The sequence below is a fragment of the Engraulis encrasicolus genome, chromosome 2 (genome assembly GCF_034702125.1).
Source record: "Engraulis encrasicolus isolate BLACKSEA-1 chromosome 2, IST_EnEncr_1.0, whole genome shotgun sequence".
Taxonomy (NCBI): Eukaryota; Metazoa; Chordata; class Actinopteri; order Clupeiformes; family Engraulidae; genus Engraulis; species Engraulis encrasicolus.
In genome coordinates, this window is record NC_085858.1 from 52994428 (window position 1) to 53010064 (window position 15637).

General features: G+C 41.9%; 2 protein-coding genes across 2 annotated transcripts; both read right to left on the bottom strand.

Moving 5' to 3' along the window:
• Nucleotides 1-1903: 1903 nt before the first annotated feature.
• On the bottom strand, nucleotides 1904-3762 carry LOC134441205 (parvalbumin beta-like). Its single transcript, XM_063191401.1, has 5 exons — nucleotides 3656-3762; nucleotides 3110-3175; nucleotides 2881-3013; nucleotides 2504-2613; nucleotides 1904-2185 (listed from the first exon to the last, which is right to left on the bottom strand). The coding sequence occupies exons 2-5, from the start codon at nucleotides 3168-3170 to the stop codon at nucleotides 2160-2162; spliced, it is 330 nt and encodes a 109-aa protein (XP_063047471.1). The 5' UTR covers nucleotides 3171-3175; nucleotides 3656-3762; the 3' UTR covers nucleotides 1904-2159.
• A 1337-nt stretch (nucleotides 3763-5099) lies between these two features.
• On the bottom strand, nucleotides 5100-10008 carry LOC134441229 (parvalbumin beta-like). Its single transcript, XM_063191445.1, has 5 exons — nucleotides 9902-10008; nucleotides 8709-8777; nucleotides 8108-8240; nucleotides 5744-5853; nucleotides 5100-5398 (listed from the first exon to the last, which is right to left on the bottom strand). The coding sequence occupies exons 2-5, from the start codon at nucleotides 8767-8769 to the stop codon at nucleotides 5373-5375; spliced, it is 330 nt and encodes a 109-aa protein (XP_063047515.1). The 5' UTR covers nucleotides 8770-8777; nucleotides 9902-10008; the 3' UTR covers nucleotides 5100-5372.
• Between the last annotated feature and the right edge of the window lie 5629 nt (nucleotides 10009-15637).

Below are 15637 nucleotides of genomic sequence, written 5' to 3' on the forward strand. Positions count from 1 at the left end.
TCAGAGTATTCAGATATGTTTTTGTGGTTTTGAGACAGCAACCAGATAGAATGACTATTTCAATATTTGCTCAGCTTTTCAACTGTTGCTTACAACACTTTGTTTGCCATCTGTGGGGGGGGGGGGGGGTTCGATCCTCATTACATTGTTTGTATTAAATTTGGGGCCCTTTCAGATGCCTTTGTCCTGGGCCCTGCCAAAGCTGTCAGCGGCCCTGGCCATCTGACCTTGATGGTAACCCAAAGACATAAAGGCTCCTTTTCCTTTTCTTTATCACCTCTTACTGTGTTACTCATGTTGTTGGTTGTGGTGAAAAACATATAAACAACTAAACTTGCTACGCTGGTTCATGTGGAGATAGCTTGCAAGTCTGCCCAATGAGACTGCACAGACCAGCAGTTTGAGTTTGCAGTCAGGCTTGCTATTACTGTACCTAGTAGGCGTAAATAAATGAGAGTCTACTCATGGGAATGACAAACATTGTGATCGCAAACCTCTGAAGTGCAGATTGCACCCCATCTTGTGGTGAACATTAGGAATGGCACCATGTCCTCATCTAGACATGGTGATGCACCTGTTGCTGTACTATCTAAATAGGGCGATGCACCCAAAACGACTTTGAATTGAAACACAAGGTATGCTTAGACTTACAATGTGGCCTATGTACAGGGAACTGTCAGAACAACCCAAAACTGTTGGTAGACATCAAACTGAGGTAAAATCTGGTCCTCAGCTACAAATTACTGTAATATGATCAAATTGCAACAGTATAACCCCCTCTGTACTTTCAGTGTTGTCTGGTTTGTTTAGCTTATTCAGATATTCATTGTTTGTTTAGTTTATTCAGATACTGATTAGAGAGAATCTGTCCAAATGAAATATTTGAATTATTTTTTTCATTATGCTAGCCAATTGTCAGCCTATTACATAAAGCTGTCTGACTGAGAAAGTTTTGGCCATTTATCCAATATCATCCAAGTACAACGGCACTTCCTTACAGTAGGCCTATTTGTTGCACAGCGAATAATGCTTCATTATGTTAAACTTGATGTCCCCCCTTTTACGTGTGTGACCAATTTGCATACATACTATATACAGTGTGTGACAGAAGTGAGAACAGAAGTGAGAACACCCCTCACATTTCAGATGTTGTATAATTTTCTTTGGAAATCAAAATATTGTTCACTCAAAATAGTTCAAACCACAGCCATTGAAGCGTCAAAATATACCCACAAAAGTGAGTACACCCCTGTATTAAAGGCACACTGTAGGATGGTGTTCGGAGTATCTATTGCAACTATGCTGCTCATTGAAACTGTGCTGTCTTCTGACAATTTGGTCTTTTCATGAATATTTGCAAAATAATGAACTATAATATTTACTGGTAGGCCTATGACCAAAATACAGTATGTTTTGCAGCTAACAATATCTGTTTCTGGAAATTCAAAATGACGGACAATGGAGAAGATCACCTTTTTCATGTATGAAAAGTGCAATTTTCCCAGTCATAATGAATACTTGATGGTGGTGCAAATGGTGGTAACATTTGTGAATGGGCAACATCAATTCTGGAAATAAACCACTAAAAATACTACACTGTGCACATTTAAAATCCCATAGAGAGGATCATGATCTGCTTATACATGTTTCTCTTTTGGTGAAATTCAGTCTTTTATGGCATTCATGCAGCCCCAACCATTGTCAGTCCCACTATGCTTGACTGTAAGCATGACAGTTTTCTTTGTACTACTCACATGGTTGACACAATTGAAAACACAATTTTATTTTTATTTTGGTGTCATCAGATCATGGGACATGGTTTCAGCAATCCATATCCAGTCTGTTTCTGATGAGATGAATATATAGGCTATACTGTACATAATTAAAACAATCCAACACATGATATTGCAAAAGAATGTTTATTCTTTTTTCCTCATCGTTCGTTCTCGCAAAGTGCATTGAACATTTCACAATTAGCAAAAGTCATATTTAAGACATTGGACGCAACCGACATTCACAACCATCATTTTGGACAATGTGCCGCGAGGGAGGAATCTCCACAAATAATACAAAAATCACGTTTTATTAGATGAAAACAGGAGGTCTTGGGCAGTGGTTTTCCTTCGGAGCTAGATCTGTTGGTTAGCTGCATGTGTAGTTTAGGCCTTAACCATGGCAGAGAACTCTGTAAGAGAACAAAGAAATACATATATAAAATATATCATTGGCCTAAATAAAAAAAAACACACATTCAAAAGCAACTGCTCTTTTTTCTCATTGGTAAAAGCATGGCCCATATATCAAAATGTTATGCAAGCAGGGGCGCCGCCAGAAATGATTTGAATTTTGGGCCCCCTCAAGGGCCCCTGTCAATGCTTGGGCCCTTAGAATCTGTAACACCTTTCCCCCCCTGGCGGCACCCATGCATGCAAGGCAACTGTGATGAGAGGCGAGATGCCAGTGGAGTATCACACTATCAAAACACCTCGCCATCAGCACATACCATCAACTCCAATCTTGCCATCGCCGTCACTGTCGCCAACCGCCATGAACTTCTCGGTCTCGGCTTCAGTCAGTGCTCTTGCGCCAGCTGAGAAGTTCTGGAGGAAAAGCCTGTCAGGCAAGAAGGGGTAAGACGTTACTAGTATTCTGTCCCACATGCTTTGATAGGCTATCGTCTCCAGGGCCGCTGACAGCTTTGGCTGGGCCCAGGACAAAGCCATCTGAAAGGGGCCCCCACCCAATACATTCAATGCAATGAGAACCCAATTCTGGGCCTCTTCTGTCCATGGGCCCAGGGCAACTGTCCCCTATGCCCCCCCCCTGTCAGCTTCCCTGATCGTCTCTATTCTTCTTTGGAAAAAAGTAAATGTCGCTTACTGCAGCTCCTCGGCCTCAATGAAGCCACTCTTGTCCTGGTCGATGATCTCGAAGGCCTTCTTCACCTCATCAGCAGATTTGCTGGAGAGTCCAACCTTGGCGAAGAAGGTCTTGTGGTCGAATGAGTCGGCAGCTGCGCAACAGAAGGCCGCATTGTATGATATTTATATGATGCAGAGCAGGCGAAATAAAGTAGTCTAAAAACAAAGCACCCAGAGGGTTAAGTTACCTTTGCATAAGTCCAGGGCTGCAGTGATGTCAGCATCGTTGAGAACGCCGGCGAATGCCATGTTAGCTGTTTCACAACAGACACGTCAGTCACATGACAAACTTTGACAGATCACACAGACAATACAGATACATATCACATTTCAATCATTCGTTCCCGCCAGCTTTGCCATATTGTGCGTAAAAACGTGCCAATTTAAGGTGGTGCGTAATGGCCAAATCCATGCCACTGTTATTACAATGTAATCACCATAGTGTGTTGGTTCGTTCTATCCTGTTATTCCTTGAGACTATTGGATATATAATGGGTTCCAAGAAAGTAGTTCCCAGTATAGTTTCCGAAATGATCTGTGAACGTATCCCTCTGACGATAAATAGTCCGAGAAACCCGAGAGGTGAGGGGTGAATGGGATGCTGCTCAGTCAGAGATGTGATTGTTTTCATGTTCTCGTCTGTGTGCTCTTAAGAAAGCGCCCTGTCTATCCCACATGTCCCGCTCTTTTGCTGTCCCGGGATCTGTCTTTTCTCTCGGAGAGTGGTCACTCACCTCAGTTGTCTTTGGTGGTAGTTAGGTTGGAGGAGAAGACTCGAGCAACTGCAGTCCCCCGCCAGGGGTAGCGCCCGCGCTTATATACTGTCACTCACCAGAAATATGAGGCTTAATGTAATAGACACCAGATGGAGGGCCCGCGCAAAATGTGTCCTGTAGACAGAGAGACCTATTTTTAGCTATATAAATTTGCTTAAAAGGTGCGCTTGAGGAAAGTCCTTCATATCGCACTCTAAGAATAGGGCATCAAAGTCACTGTTATAATATACACGTGAAAGCAGTGCAACAAATGTTAACTTTCACTGTATAAAAGTTTGGTTTGCGGTACTGTCAGTATTATTAGGTCGTTATTATTTCAAGATTACTAGATACACACCAGATTTAAGATACAAGCAACATCATATTGTTAATTGTTATTGTTATATGTTGATAAACAGTTTTACAATTGTAATTCATTGTAAGATACATTTCTGACAACCTGTACATTGACATTAAATATAAAGCAGGGTAGCCTACCTACCTAGAATGTAAAAGTCAGAATTGTCATGCCAAATAATAGAGCATGTAGATGTTGTATTACATATTGTATTACACACCTTTGTAAAGTTTACAAAGACTCTGTTGCTGAAACATTTTTGGGTTTCTATTATCTACTAGGCCTACATCACTTAATACAGACAAACAAATTCATTAATTATATCAGGTTGAAATGGACACCTGTATCCATTCACTTTCCACTGAAATCACAACCAAGTCTCCATTCACTTTCCATTGAAATCACAACCCATCTCTCAAGTTTCTTTCAATGTAATTTCTTGAAAAGACACCAGAGGGCAGCACTCGATTGGTGCACAATGCACAATGCGCTGTTGCTCCTGCTTATATACAAGTGCAGTGATTGTAGATACAGCCAGGGAAGCCAAAGGGGGTGGGGCAAATGGGTCAAAGCTGTCAGCGGCCCTGGCTAGTTCTCGGTCATCTCCTGTGGAATGGCTTCTGATGATTTCTTGAAGGAAAACACAAGGACTAAACACTTGACACCGTCTTCAGATATGTGTGACACAGTGTCACCACAGCTAAGACTGCTTTTTGTACCAGACTTGTTTTTCGAACAATATTGTCATGGTACTGAATAACTTCAGTGGCACTCCACTGACTCCCAAATGCTATCCCAGGTATCCAGTAGTGCGGCAGTGGATGTTAAAGATATCCTTTGCAAATCCTCTTTAGTGATCCTTCACAAAGCCACAGGTCTTTTCCTTGCCCACTTGTGTGCCAAATGATGGAGCGCATAGCCCTCTGGTCCTCCCGCTGGTGGGCTTGAGTTACACGGGATGCTGATTTGCACACAGCGGGAGGGATAGCACGTTTAACATTATCAGTTCAGATGGTCAAGACAGAGGAAGAGATCAACAGCGATAAATAAAACAAATATCACAAGTTATTTACACCAAAACTTGATTTATTCCTGGTTTTCCACTCTTTCCCCCGGAGCGCATGGTAGATTGTACAATTGCTAAAGCTTTTTTGAGAACATACTATACAACTGCAGAACAACCAGCCATTCAATAGAACACTGGTGTTCAATGATTTCCAACCGTCCCAGAGCAACTCATAAATAAAATGTAAAAAAATAAGCAAATGTTGACAAAAAAAAGTTGCTTGCGAGTAGCACTAGTTCCTTGAACAGAGGCAGATATTGGTCAGTTGATATTTAGGCCTTAACCATAAGAGCGAACTCTGTAAGGGTAAACAAAAACAAAGGAAATACATTAGTTCACTTGTAGTGTAGTTCACACATCATTTCTAGGCATGTTAAGATCAAATCATTTGACAAGACCTATTTTACTATCATTCTGATGATGTTTTTTATATGAAAGCATCTTGAAAGGTCTTGTGTTGAAACAAATATTTTAATCAAACAAACAAATATTTATGAATTTTGAGGAGCATCCAGGGCACTCTTCTTTTTTTCAGTTAAAAACCTTTTAATTGAACTCATTATTGAACTCATTTTTGAAAACATTAAAACTGCCAACATGTTTCGGCCTGTGATGGCCTTCTTCAGGGCGTAACAAAAATTACCGTCAACTCCAATCTTGCCATCACCGTCACTGTCACCGGCAGCAAGGAAAGTTTTTGTCTCCTTGTCGGTCAGAGCACGGGCACCAGCCTTGAAGTTCTGCAGGAACAGTCTGATGGGAAGGGAAGGGAAAAAAGAGGGGGACATGTTCAGAGGATATCCCGTGCGGTGTGTCATTGTGTAGCTCTTTCATGCATATAGGTGATCCTATTTACTGTTAGCTGAAAAAAAGCTTAACTCCATCATAACAACATGGCTGTGGCATTGGCCAGAGTCCTCAGTAACTGATTATTAGACATGGTCATTACCATTTTAGAGAGAAAGGGTTAAAAAGTGTGAACCAATTCTCCGCCTGTTGTTGTTAGAGGTCATTAAGTATTGTCTACTGGCAAAATAATGAGAAAATATGTATGATGCAACATACCGGTATAGTACATTGAACTAATCCAAACACCAACTGAATGGGGCAGAGGAACAACATTTCCATGACACTTCCCTATGCTCTATTCCAGGGATTCTTAACCTTTTTTTCTTGAAGCACCCCCTAACCTGTGCCCAAGACAAGCTGCGCACCCCCAACCCAAACGTCTACACGTGTGTATGTACTAGAAAATGATTTAAGTGTATAATTACAATGATTCTTGCTTTAGATATTAATCAATACTTTAATGACTTAACTTTAGGTCCAAACATGTTTTAATTTGGTATTGATTTGGCCTAATTATAATGTTTGGAAGCAGCATTTTAGTCACAACCTCAACACAAACAAAATTCCGCGCACCCCCTGAAATCTCTGGCGCACCCCCAGGGGGTGCCCGCACCCCAGGTTAAGAACCACTGCTCTATTCAGTTCAATATTCGGTCTATACTGCAGCAATGTGTTCTCATTATTTGTCCTACCAACCCAAAATGGGTGTGGTTTGATTTACACAGTAGCTCTCGTTTAGTCTGTTAAGAGTTGACATGACCCCTGTGATGAATTTTGTGAATTGTCAGCAGAATAGCAACTATAAAGTCATAATGTATTACTAAAGGCTTGTTGTAAAGTTGTAGTAGTAGTAGTACAATGGTAGTATAGTCCATTCAATGACTATTACAGTGTTCCACTGGCGAAACAGTTCACTTTAAGGGGCTACTGTAATAGCAGAGGTGTCAAAAGTAAAAGTAGAAGTAGATTCATGTTGTGAGAACACCAGTACATGATATTACATACTTATTACACCAGTTATGCCACTGTACTAGTACTGAGGTAGAAAAAATATAAAAAATAAAAACAGCCTCACATTTGACCCTATCAGCTCCGAATCAACTGAAAGTACGACAGGTGCTGCAGTCTACGGTAACTATAGACAAGCTCCTCGGTGAAGTCACCTGTGTTGGAAGGAAACTGTATCACGTTCCTTTTACTTTTACTTTTGAGACCTCTGGGTTACAGCAGTGTTTCTCTACAGCCTGTTCTCATGCAATTGTGTCAAATACAAGGCGAGTTTAGGACAACTTTTGTCACGGTTCTTAACACGTTTCATATTTACACTGTGCTGTTCATGTAAAAATGTGCCTAGACCAAAACAATCCCTAACCCTAACCTGTCACTTTACAATTGTTTTAGCGTTACAATTTTGTAAATATTGACTTTGAAGTGAACTTAAAAGTAAAAACTATACCCAAACCAAAACCATTCCTAACCCTAATTGTCAGTAAAGGCATGTTTTTCACATCTTTTTTTGTCTGAAAAGACATGCCCGCGTGGCGTAAAGCTCAATGTGAGAAATTGAAATAGTGTAAGCCTCAACGAGAGAATGGTGCCTAACCTTGTATTGTAATATACATTATCATGAGAACAGGTAGCAGTGTCACACTCTGTGGAGTAGTGTGGGGGTAGCCTCTTATTGCAGATGGGCCCATCGACGGGCCTATTCACTCTTTGCTGAAAATACTCAAATACATCAGAACAACATTGCTATGCCAATGTAAGGAGTCTTAGGCAACCGATTAAGACTTGTTAATTACCATTTTGGTGACAGAAGGGTTATAACAGAGGCTCTACATTGAGGCGTTTTGCTCAAGGTCACTTCAACCCTACAGGTGTAGGGAGAGGTAAGGGTTAAATTCAAACCTGCAACTTTCTGATCGTAAGACCGCCTCCCTAACCATTAGGCCACAGTTTATGATGAGGTCAAGGGGGCGTTTATGTTGAGAAGCACTAGGCTACAGTGAGGATCTGGTGTGAATTTCTCAAAACCAAAGTTGCTTTCTACATTAGCTACTTTGTTGTTTTCAATGCATTTTCCCATTGGCAACTACCGAAGTTGCTAACAGGCTAGCAACTTCTCTTTGGAGAAACTCAGCCCTGGTGTGTCTCTTACTTCAGCTCATCCTCCTCAATGAAGCCGCTCTTGTCCTGGTCAATGATGAAGAAGGCCTTCTTGACATCTTCAGCAGACTTGCCGCTCAGACCCACCTTGGCGAAGAATGCCTTGTGGCAGAAGGAGTCAGCAGCTGTAGGGGAACACGAGCCAGACGTCATACAGCTGTCATTACTTTGTAACATGTTAGCAGATGACATCTCAGTTTCTGCATGTTGCACTAAAGCCCCCTCTCCCCCTCCCCAGCAGACAGAGTGGACTACGCAGTACAAGCTGCAGTGTTAACTCAACACGTAGCGAGTCGATTTCACACCTTCTAAATTGTATTTGATGACAGAGTACTGTCCAAGTGCTGAATTAACAATGTTTTTTTTTGTTTTTTTTACTGTGGACTTTTGTGTGAAGCTGATGTTTTATGTGTTGATGAGGCTTGAGGTTTTTTACTTAGGCCTATGTATTTTTTTTGCAGTGATTTAAAACTTCATGAAATATGCAGTAACTTATAGAAACACCTATGCACACAACAATGCATCACATTATAAAGCAAAGTACATCTACATCTCAACATGGCAACCACAAATGTAACTACCAGTTGACTTACCTGAGCATGCATCAAGGGCAGCCTTGATGTCAGCATCACCGAGAACGCCAGCGAAGGCCATTTTTCTCTCTGGTCAAGCAATGAAACAACAGATTCAGTAATAAGAATGTGTACATAAACATGATGGTCCCTACCTCTCTCTCTCAATGCTGCAGTTCAACTATCAAGCGATCAGGGGTGACAACTAGACAACTTGACCTATATGCACCGAGGATCCAAATAACTCTGATCTCTATTTGCATCTTGTCTTTTTGTCAAGCACTTTAGATGAGAACTCTGCAATATGAACTGTTCCTAATAAAAAAATAATCTGCTGTAGAAAAAAACTGCAGCAATAGCCCACTACATTAATACTCTGCTGAATTAGGCAGTGAATGCAATGGTTTTGGACACAAACAAATGTGAAATACTGCATTATGCATTGATTTAGACATGACATCATAAAACTGATGTTAAAACCCTTTTTGTTTATAAGAGATGGGCTACAAACAACGTATAAGCAGGCTTCCTTGGGCCTTCTCTAACAAGTAGCATAGCACTTGATGTTTCATTAAAGGTCCATGTGAGCTACCCTGGCACTGGCCCCATGAATTTATAGCATCTTGTTCCACCAGCTGAGGAGAGCAAACAGCATCTAATTGAAACAGCTTGCAGTGTTAACCGATGCGCTATTAACGGTTTATCACTGGCCCAACGCAAGTGGATTGCCATCAGGGTTGGCTAAAGTTAACTCACTAATTGAAGACTGAAGATTGAAATGTAACTTCAACATGCAACCATTAAAGCACCACAACACGAATATCCAAATACAACCAATACACGCATTGGCGGTCATCATTGTATGCGCAATAATGCGTAATGCGCGCAATGCAAATAAAGCATGCACTACTCAACAGTACAAGCCACTGAAGAAGTCATTAGAAGTGACGTCCCCTGAAAACGTTTAATGATTAAGATGCCCAGTTGCGCATCGACGTTGTATAGGCCAGTGCAACAAAAATCCGCAATCCCCCAGAGTGTACCAGGAAACCACAACAGGATATTCCAATGCGCTTTGAGAGACCCAAACGCTGTGTCTTAACCATGTCAGTGGAAATAACTTTCGCAAAGCAGGCAGGCCACGCAGCCGGGTTGGTGGTATGGTGAGGCGGAGGCGCATCCTCTCACCGCAAGGACAAATGCATCTAACTCACCTAGCTGCTTCTCGAGGAGAGTGAAAACCGAAGGAGTAAAGTCGAGGTGTGACGAGCGTCTTGTCAGTTCTTGTTTATATACCCCCGTACCGCTCCATTTACAGGCCTTTGAGTCCGCGTAATTGATATCCCCGAGACGCACTGGTGTGTGCAACAGTTTTAAAAAAAATGTGTCCAGTAGTCAACTTGGTCTATTTTTATCTTTACAAACGAGTGATGCGCTGAAGCCATGTGTGTAACATGTGTACTCCACTTGAGGTGTAGCGCCTGACATGTTATTGCTCATTGCTGGTTATTCTAGCATATTTAAAGCCCACGTGCTAATTTAAGAAACAAAACAAGTCATAAATTCCGAGTATATTTGTGGAAATACGAACGCTGAAGATTGTGTTTCTGTTACTAAGGTTAAAGGTTCAGCTTCCGGGAAGGTGTGTCAGCATGAGATGAGACTGGTGCCCCCATTAAATTGCTGTAACGGTTACACTTCGAAGTGTGCGACGCTTGGAAGCCATTTGTTCAGTCTTGTTGTCTATGAGATTATGTTTTTCTCTAGTTTCAAATGACAAGTGTCCTCAGAGCCGTGACACCTGCTAAAGCGTTCATCAGTTGCTCGTGGGTAATTGTTTGATGATCAGGACCTATGTATGGGCCTCGGGCGCGGGGGCCACGGAGTTGGTTACCCTATACGCGGTCCCCATGACTAGTCCAGCCTGGATGTCTGAACCAAGCACAGGAGAAAGCAAGACCCAAGTCTGGCAACTTGCAGAATGTTTATTGGACCTTGCCTAGTAGTTGGCATTCATTATATTTCCTCTCGGGAATATTAAATGATACTCTACTTAAGTCCGACATGAAGATGCTGTTTGGATGCTGTTTCTAGTTGTTCCAGATTTACCTGAATAAATCAAATAACTTGGCTATGCATTTTAAGAATACCACTAAATGAGATATCAATGTGCTATAATAAAATGCAAAATAATGTTAACAAATGCATACAATGTGAGGCTCCTGTGTCACCTGTGGCCCATTGCATTGCGTGCACTGAGCAAGTGCTTTCTCACCTGGCGCACTAATCATGTTTCCATACCAAATAAGAAGGAAGCACTGAGTTGATAATTGCATGAAAAGTTAAGCCATCTTTGACTGACACAAACAAATATATGTTTTCGTTTGCAGCCGCTTACCAAGATCAGTCTGCACTCAGTCTGCAGCATGCATGGGTGGGTCTGGGTGAGCTCTCTTTTGCCCTGTCAAAGCAGATTTATGAGTACATTCAAATGGCATAACCTCTTGCTCATGGTTTCATGTTGTGAGACAGCAAAGGCCACTGCTAATGGTTTAACAGCCTACAGAAAGACTGATTTACAGCGTAAGTGATGTAATAACCTAGGCTATAACTTTTCAGAGTTTTTCACTTTTAAGACATGGCTCCTGTTAACTTTCTGTGTCACTAGAATATCAATGAGCACGCTGAAATGTATGACCAAAAGCACTATGTAATGTCGTACTCATAGTAGTGTACTAGTCAAGGGGACGATGTTACCACGGCCCACTGCACTGGCCCCACAGCCCTACATTGGTCCCACATCACTAAGATTTCTAACATTAATTTTCAGGCCCATTGGTCCCCCCAGCATATTCCTGTTGCTCCATATTCTCACTAGCCTACAAATCTAGACGCCCCTAGTGACCGGAAATTTACAGCTTTTTGCTGTACGGGTCTGGCTCGCCAGGCTATATTCTCACAAGATTTTTTCAAATTCAGGCCCTATGTTCCATGGTGGTGAGAAAGGCACGCTCTCTTAGTTTACTCGGAAATGTGGGAACATAGGGCCTATATTTGACTAATTTCAAAAAAAACTAGACTGCCTGTGCAGTCGCCTTCGACTGCTTAAGGTATATCCCCGAAACGCGACGCTTCCAGTCCCCCATGCATTCACTTCCACTTCCCGTCACCATTTCGTATACGTGTATGTTACATACAGACGTGACATGACCGTGCATAGGGCTTAAAAAACCAACGTACTTATTGTGAAATGAAGCAACAAAACGGGGCAAATGGTTTAATACTGTTTTAATAGGTTTCTGTGGTATCTGACTAACCACAATATGGTACAGTGTAATAACCATGTGTAACAATATTTAAAATTCAACGGTAAATACACAGTGTAACACCAGCCGCCATTTTTATACTGACATCAACAACCCTTGGTGTTATGTGCGTAAGTAGGTTAGTCTAACATGGTTTATTGCATATTGTTACACTGGTTATTACACTATATTACATGGTTAAGCAATTACTGTTACATTCGTTATTACACTGGTAACCTGATATATATTGCGTATTGTTACACTGGTATTTACACTAGTATTCTTGTATTCAAATATTGTTACAGTTGGTTATTACACTGTACCCTAATATGTTAGATTCATGCAATGGTGAACCATTAAAATAAGGTGTTTTAGCCCCGCCGCACAAGACGCAAAGATCACTATCTCACCCAGCTCCCAGAAGTTATTGGGCCAAATGATAATTTCCGCCAGCATTTTTGAAAGGTGTTTGTCTTCCAAATCGAATCAGTTCATGACCTACCCTAAGAGGCATTTCACACACCAAAAAAATCTGGGGACAAAATCCATCAACCCCCCGGGGTCTGTAGGTTTTATGGGCCCAAACAAGAATTGTCGGGCACCATCTTGAATTCTGCCAATCCCTTGAAAGTGGTTGACCTCCAACAACTCGAATCAGGTCATGAACCTACCCATAGAAGCATTCCACACACCAAAGCTGAGCGACAGGACAATTCACACTCCAAACCCCGTTTTCAGGAATGTTTATGGACCAAAAAAAAATCGGACCCTCATCTTGAATTCAGCCATCTTTGAGAGTGGTTTGTGCCTCCCAAACTCGAAGCAGGTTCTGAACCTACCCTAGGCATTCACCCACACCAAATCTTGAGACCAAATAATATCCATCCAACCCCGGAGATCAGAAGTTAGGGGGTCCAAACAAAAATTCGGCCTTCTTGAATTCTGCCATCTTGAAAGTGTTGACCTCCCAAATTCTCGACATCAAGGTTTACATGGGAACCTGCCCTAGAGGAATACTCACCCAAAAAATCTGGGACTACATCCATTCTTTCCGTATCAAAAAAGTTATCGCAGTTTATTAACGAAAGCCCTTACGCGTGGCAGTGTTTAATTTCGTAGCTTTTGTTGATTTAGGTCTTAGTCTTAGTCCACAATGACGATACATTCAATTTTAGTCCTTAGTTTTATTCATTATTTTAGTCATTGACACTTCCCAATTTTACAGTCGTTATTTAGTCTTAGTCAACATGACGAAAATCAATTTTAGTCATAGTCCAAATTTTAGTCCCTATTTTAGAGAGAGGTCATTTTAGTCAACATTTCAAAATTGTACGTCAACATCTTCGACACCTTTAGGTCATTGTACCTCAATAATTGTGGCGTAAAATCAAAATACATAACCTACAAGGCTAATTGTTCATTTTTTCCACAAAGTATTACTAATATTGCCTCTTGGCAAGCAAAAATATTTCACGCTTGTTTACTTGGTCATCTTTCCCACCAAAAAAACCCAAATCAGGTGCTTTTCTACATCATATGAGCCAAAAGAGCCATTCGCACTCTCAACCACACCACGTACCAGGTGCAGGCTGCGCGCATCTATCTCTCCCCACTCCCTCCCTTCCCTCACCGCCCTCCTCGGTGCATTGAGAAGCTGCTGCATATTTTATATTTGATTTTTGAGTTTTGATCACGGAGGAAGGGCTTACGATGCCTTTCTTCCACACTGACCAAGCAGCGGACGTTAAAATGCCTGACAGATTGCCGGCGTTCTCCCTGTGGGAAGGACCAGACAATCCCCAAGTCTGCTTTGAAGTTCAAGAAAGGTCCTCCCTGATAGTGGGCTTCTCCACTATTTTTCCCGTATGACCACGTGTCAGATAAGAATTACTGCTGATGGTTAGATCTACTCCGCAAGTTTAAGCGGTTTTTGTTTTCCAATTGGCAATTTATGCGTGCAGGAGAACGATAATGACTCGTGCGGCACAGGTTCGCGGCATGGAGGAATATGCTTAAAATAGATGTGCGCGGAGCGCACTTCGTTATGCCCCTGCAAAAGTCCCAGGGAAAAATTCGTTTGAGCAGGGGTATGCAGAACTGGACGATAGAAAGGACACGCCACGATACACATATTTAAAACACTAATGCTGTTTTTGTTTGTTCGGGGTGGAGGGGGGATGTGTGTCGAGGTTCGATATGCATTGAACCTGGAAAAAGTGTTTTTGGAACTTAGGAAGACGTGAAAGTACGCTCTTGGAAATATGCCGTCCCGGACTTTCCTTGGGTCTTATTTAATAGCCAAGTTTGCTACTCAGACCGAGAACAAGTTTCAAATCTTTTCAAACAGTTTAAAATAACTCGTTTAGCGAATCAGGCCCCATCCAATTGGATTCTTTTCAAAACTAGGCTTACAGTAGCCGTGGCCTCTGCTTTACTTTAGACAGGACCAACTTTCCCTGACGTGGCGCCCGCGCTTCCCCCCCGGTGGATGACCTGATTTAAATAAATTGCACAAATCCGACCGTCAATGATGGTGTGATTGCGAACTGCCCTACTCATATGGTTAAACCAACATAATATAGCCAAACATTAACAGAAAAGAACATGCCAAACAGAAACGCCCGGGCCTAACGGAACAGCCTAAGTGAAAAGGAGAATAGTGGAAGTTTCCGAGGAGGTTTCGAGAATGACAGTATCAGAGGAGGATTTGGCGCGACGGTCAATAACCTACTGCAGAAAAGAATACGTTTAGATTATGGCTATAATCCTCGGTTCTTCCTTTTGATAACAGAGTGAGGGTCTTCGTTCATGGACAAGACTTTTGTTGATACATGTTTCATAACTGAACACTATCCCTCAACGGTCGAGCTATTTTTTTGTCTTTCCTCTTTCTCTGAGGCATGGTTTTAGGTCCTAAAATCAACTTACAATGGACCTCTCAGAAACTACTACCCCCAGTGCCTACAGAACCTACTGACTTGAAGCCGCGGCACCATGCATTGGCTGGCCAGGCCAGATACATGCGAGGCAACACCAGTCGTGAGCGACGCAATCCTCACCTATTGAAGTTCACAGAGCACTTAAGGCCGATAATTACATTACCCAATTAACAAATGACATATTAATTATAATACTTATATCTATTTTTTAAATTTGTTCCATTTCGTCCCATTGGCTTGGATAAAATTTTTTCGGTCTCGTCTTTAGTCCTCCCTTGACGACAATATTTTTTTATTTTCGGTCATATTTTGATTTGCTTGAGGCAATTTATTAGTGCGTCATCGTCCTACGTCAATCGTCATAGGGAAAAAAAGGGGCCGATTGACGCAACTATTTTCGTCTTCGTCGTGGGTTGACCGGAAATTAAAACACTGACGCGGACTGGCGGCGGCGCGGCGGCGTTGCACGGGCGGCGGCGGCTTGGCGAGCTGAGCGGCGGTGCACGCAATACCATGTACAATACCCCGACGCTCCGCGTGTCGGGGTTATAATACAATAATAAAATCAAAATAAAAAATAAAAAATCCTCCATTTGAAAGTGTTGACCCTCCAAACCTCGAATCTGTTCTAACCTACCCTGGCAGCATTTTAATCAACACCAAATACTTGGGGACTAATTCAATCCAATACTGGTCAGAGTTATGG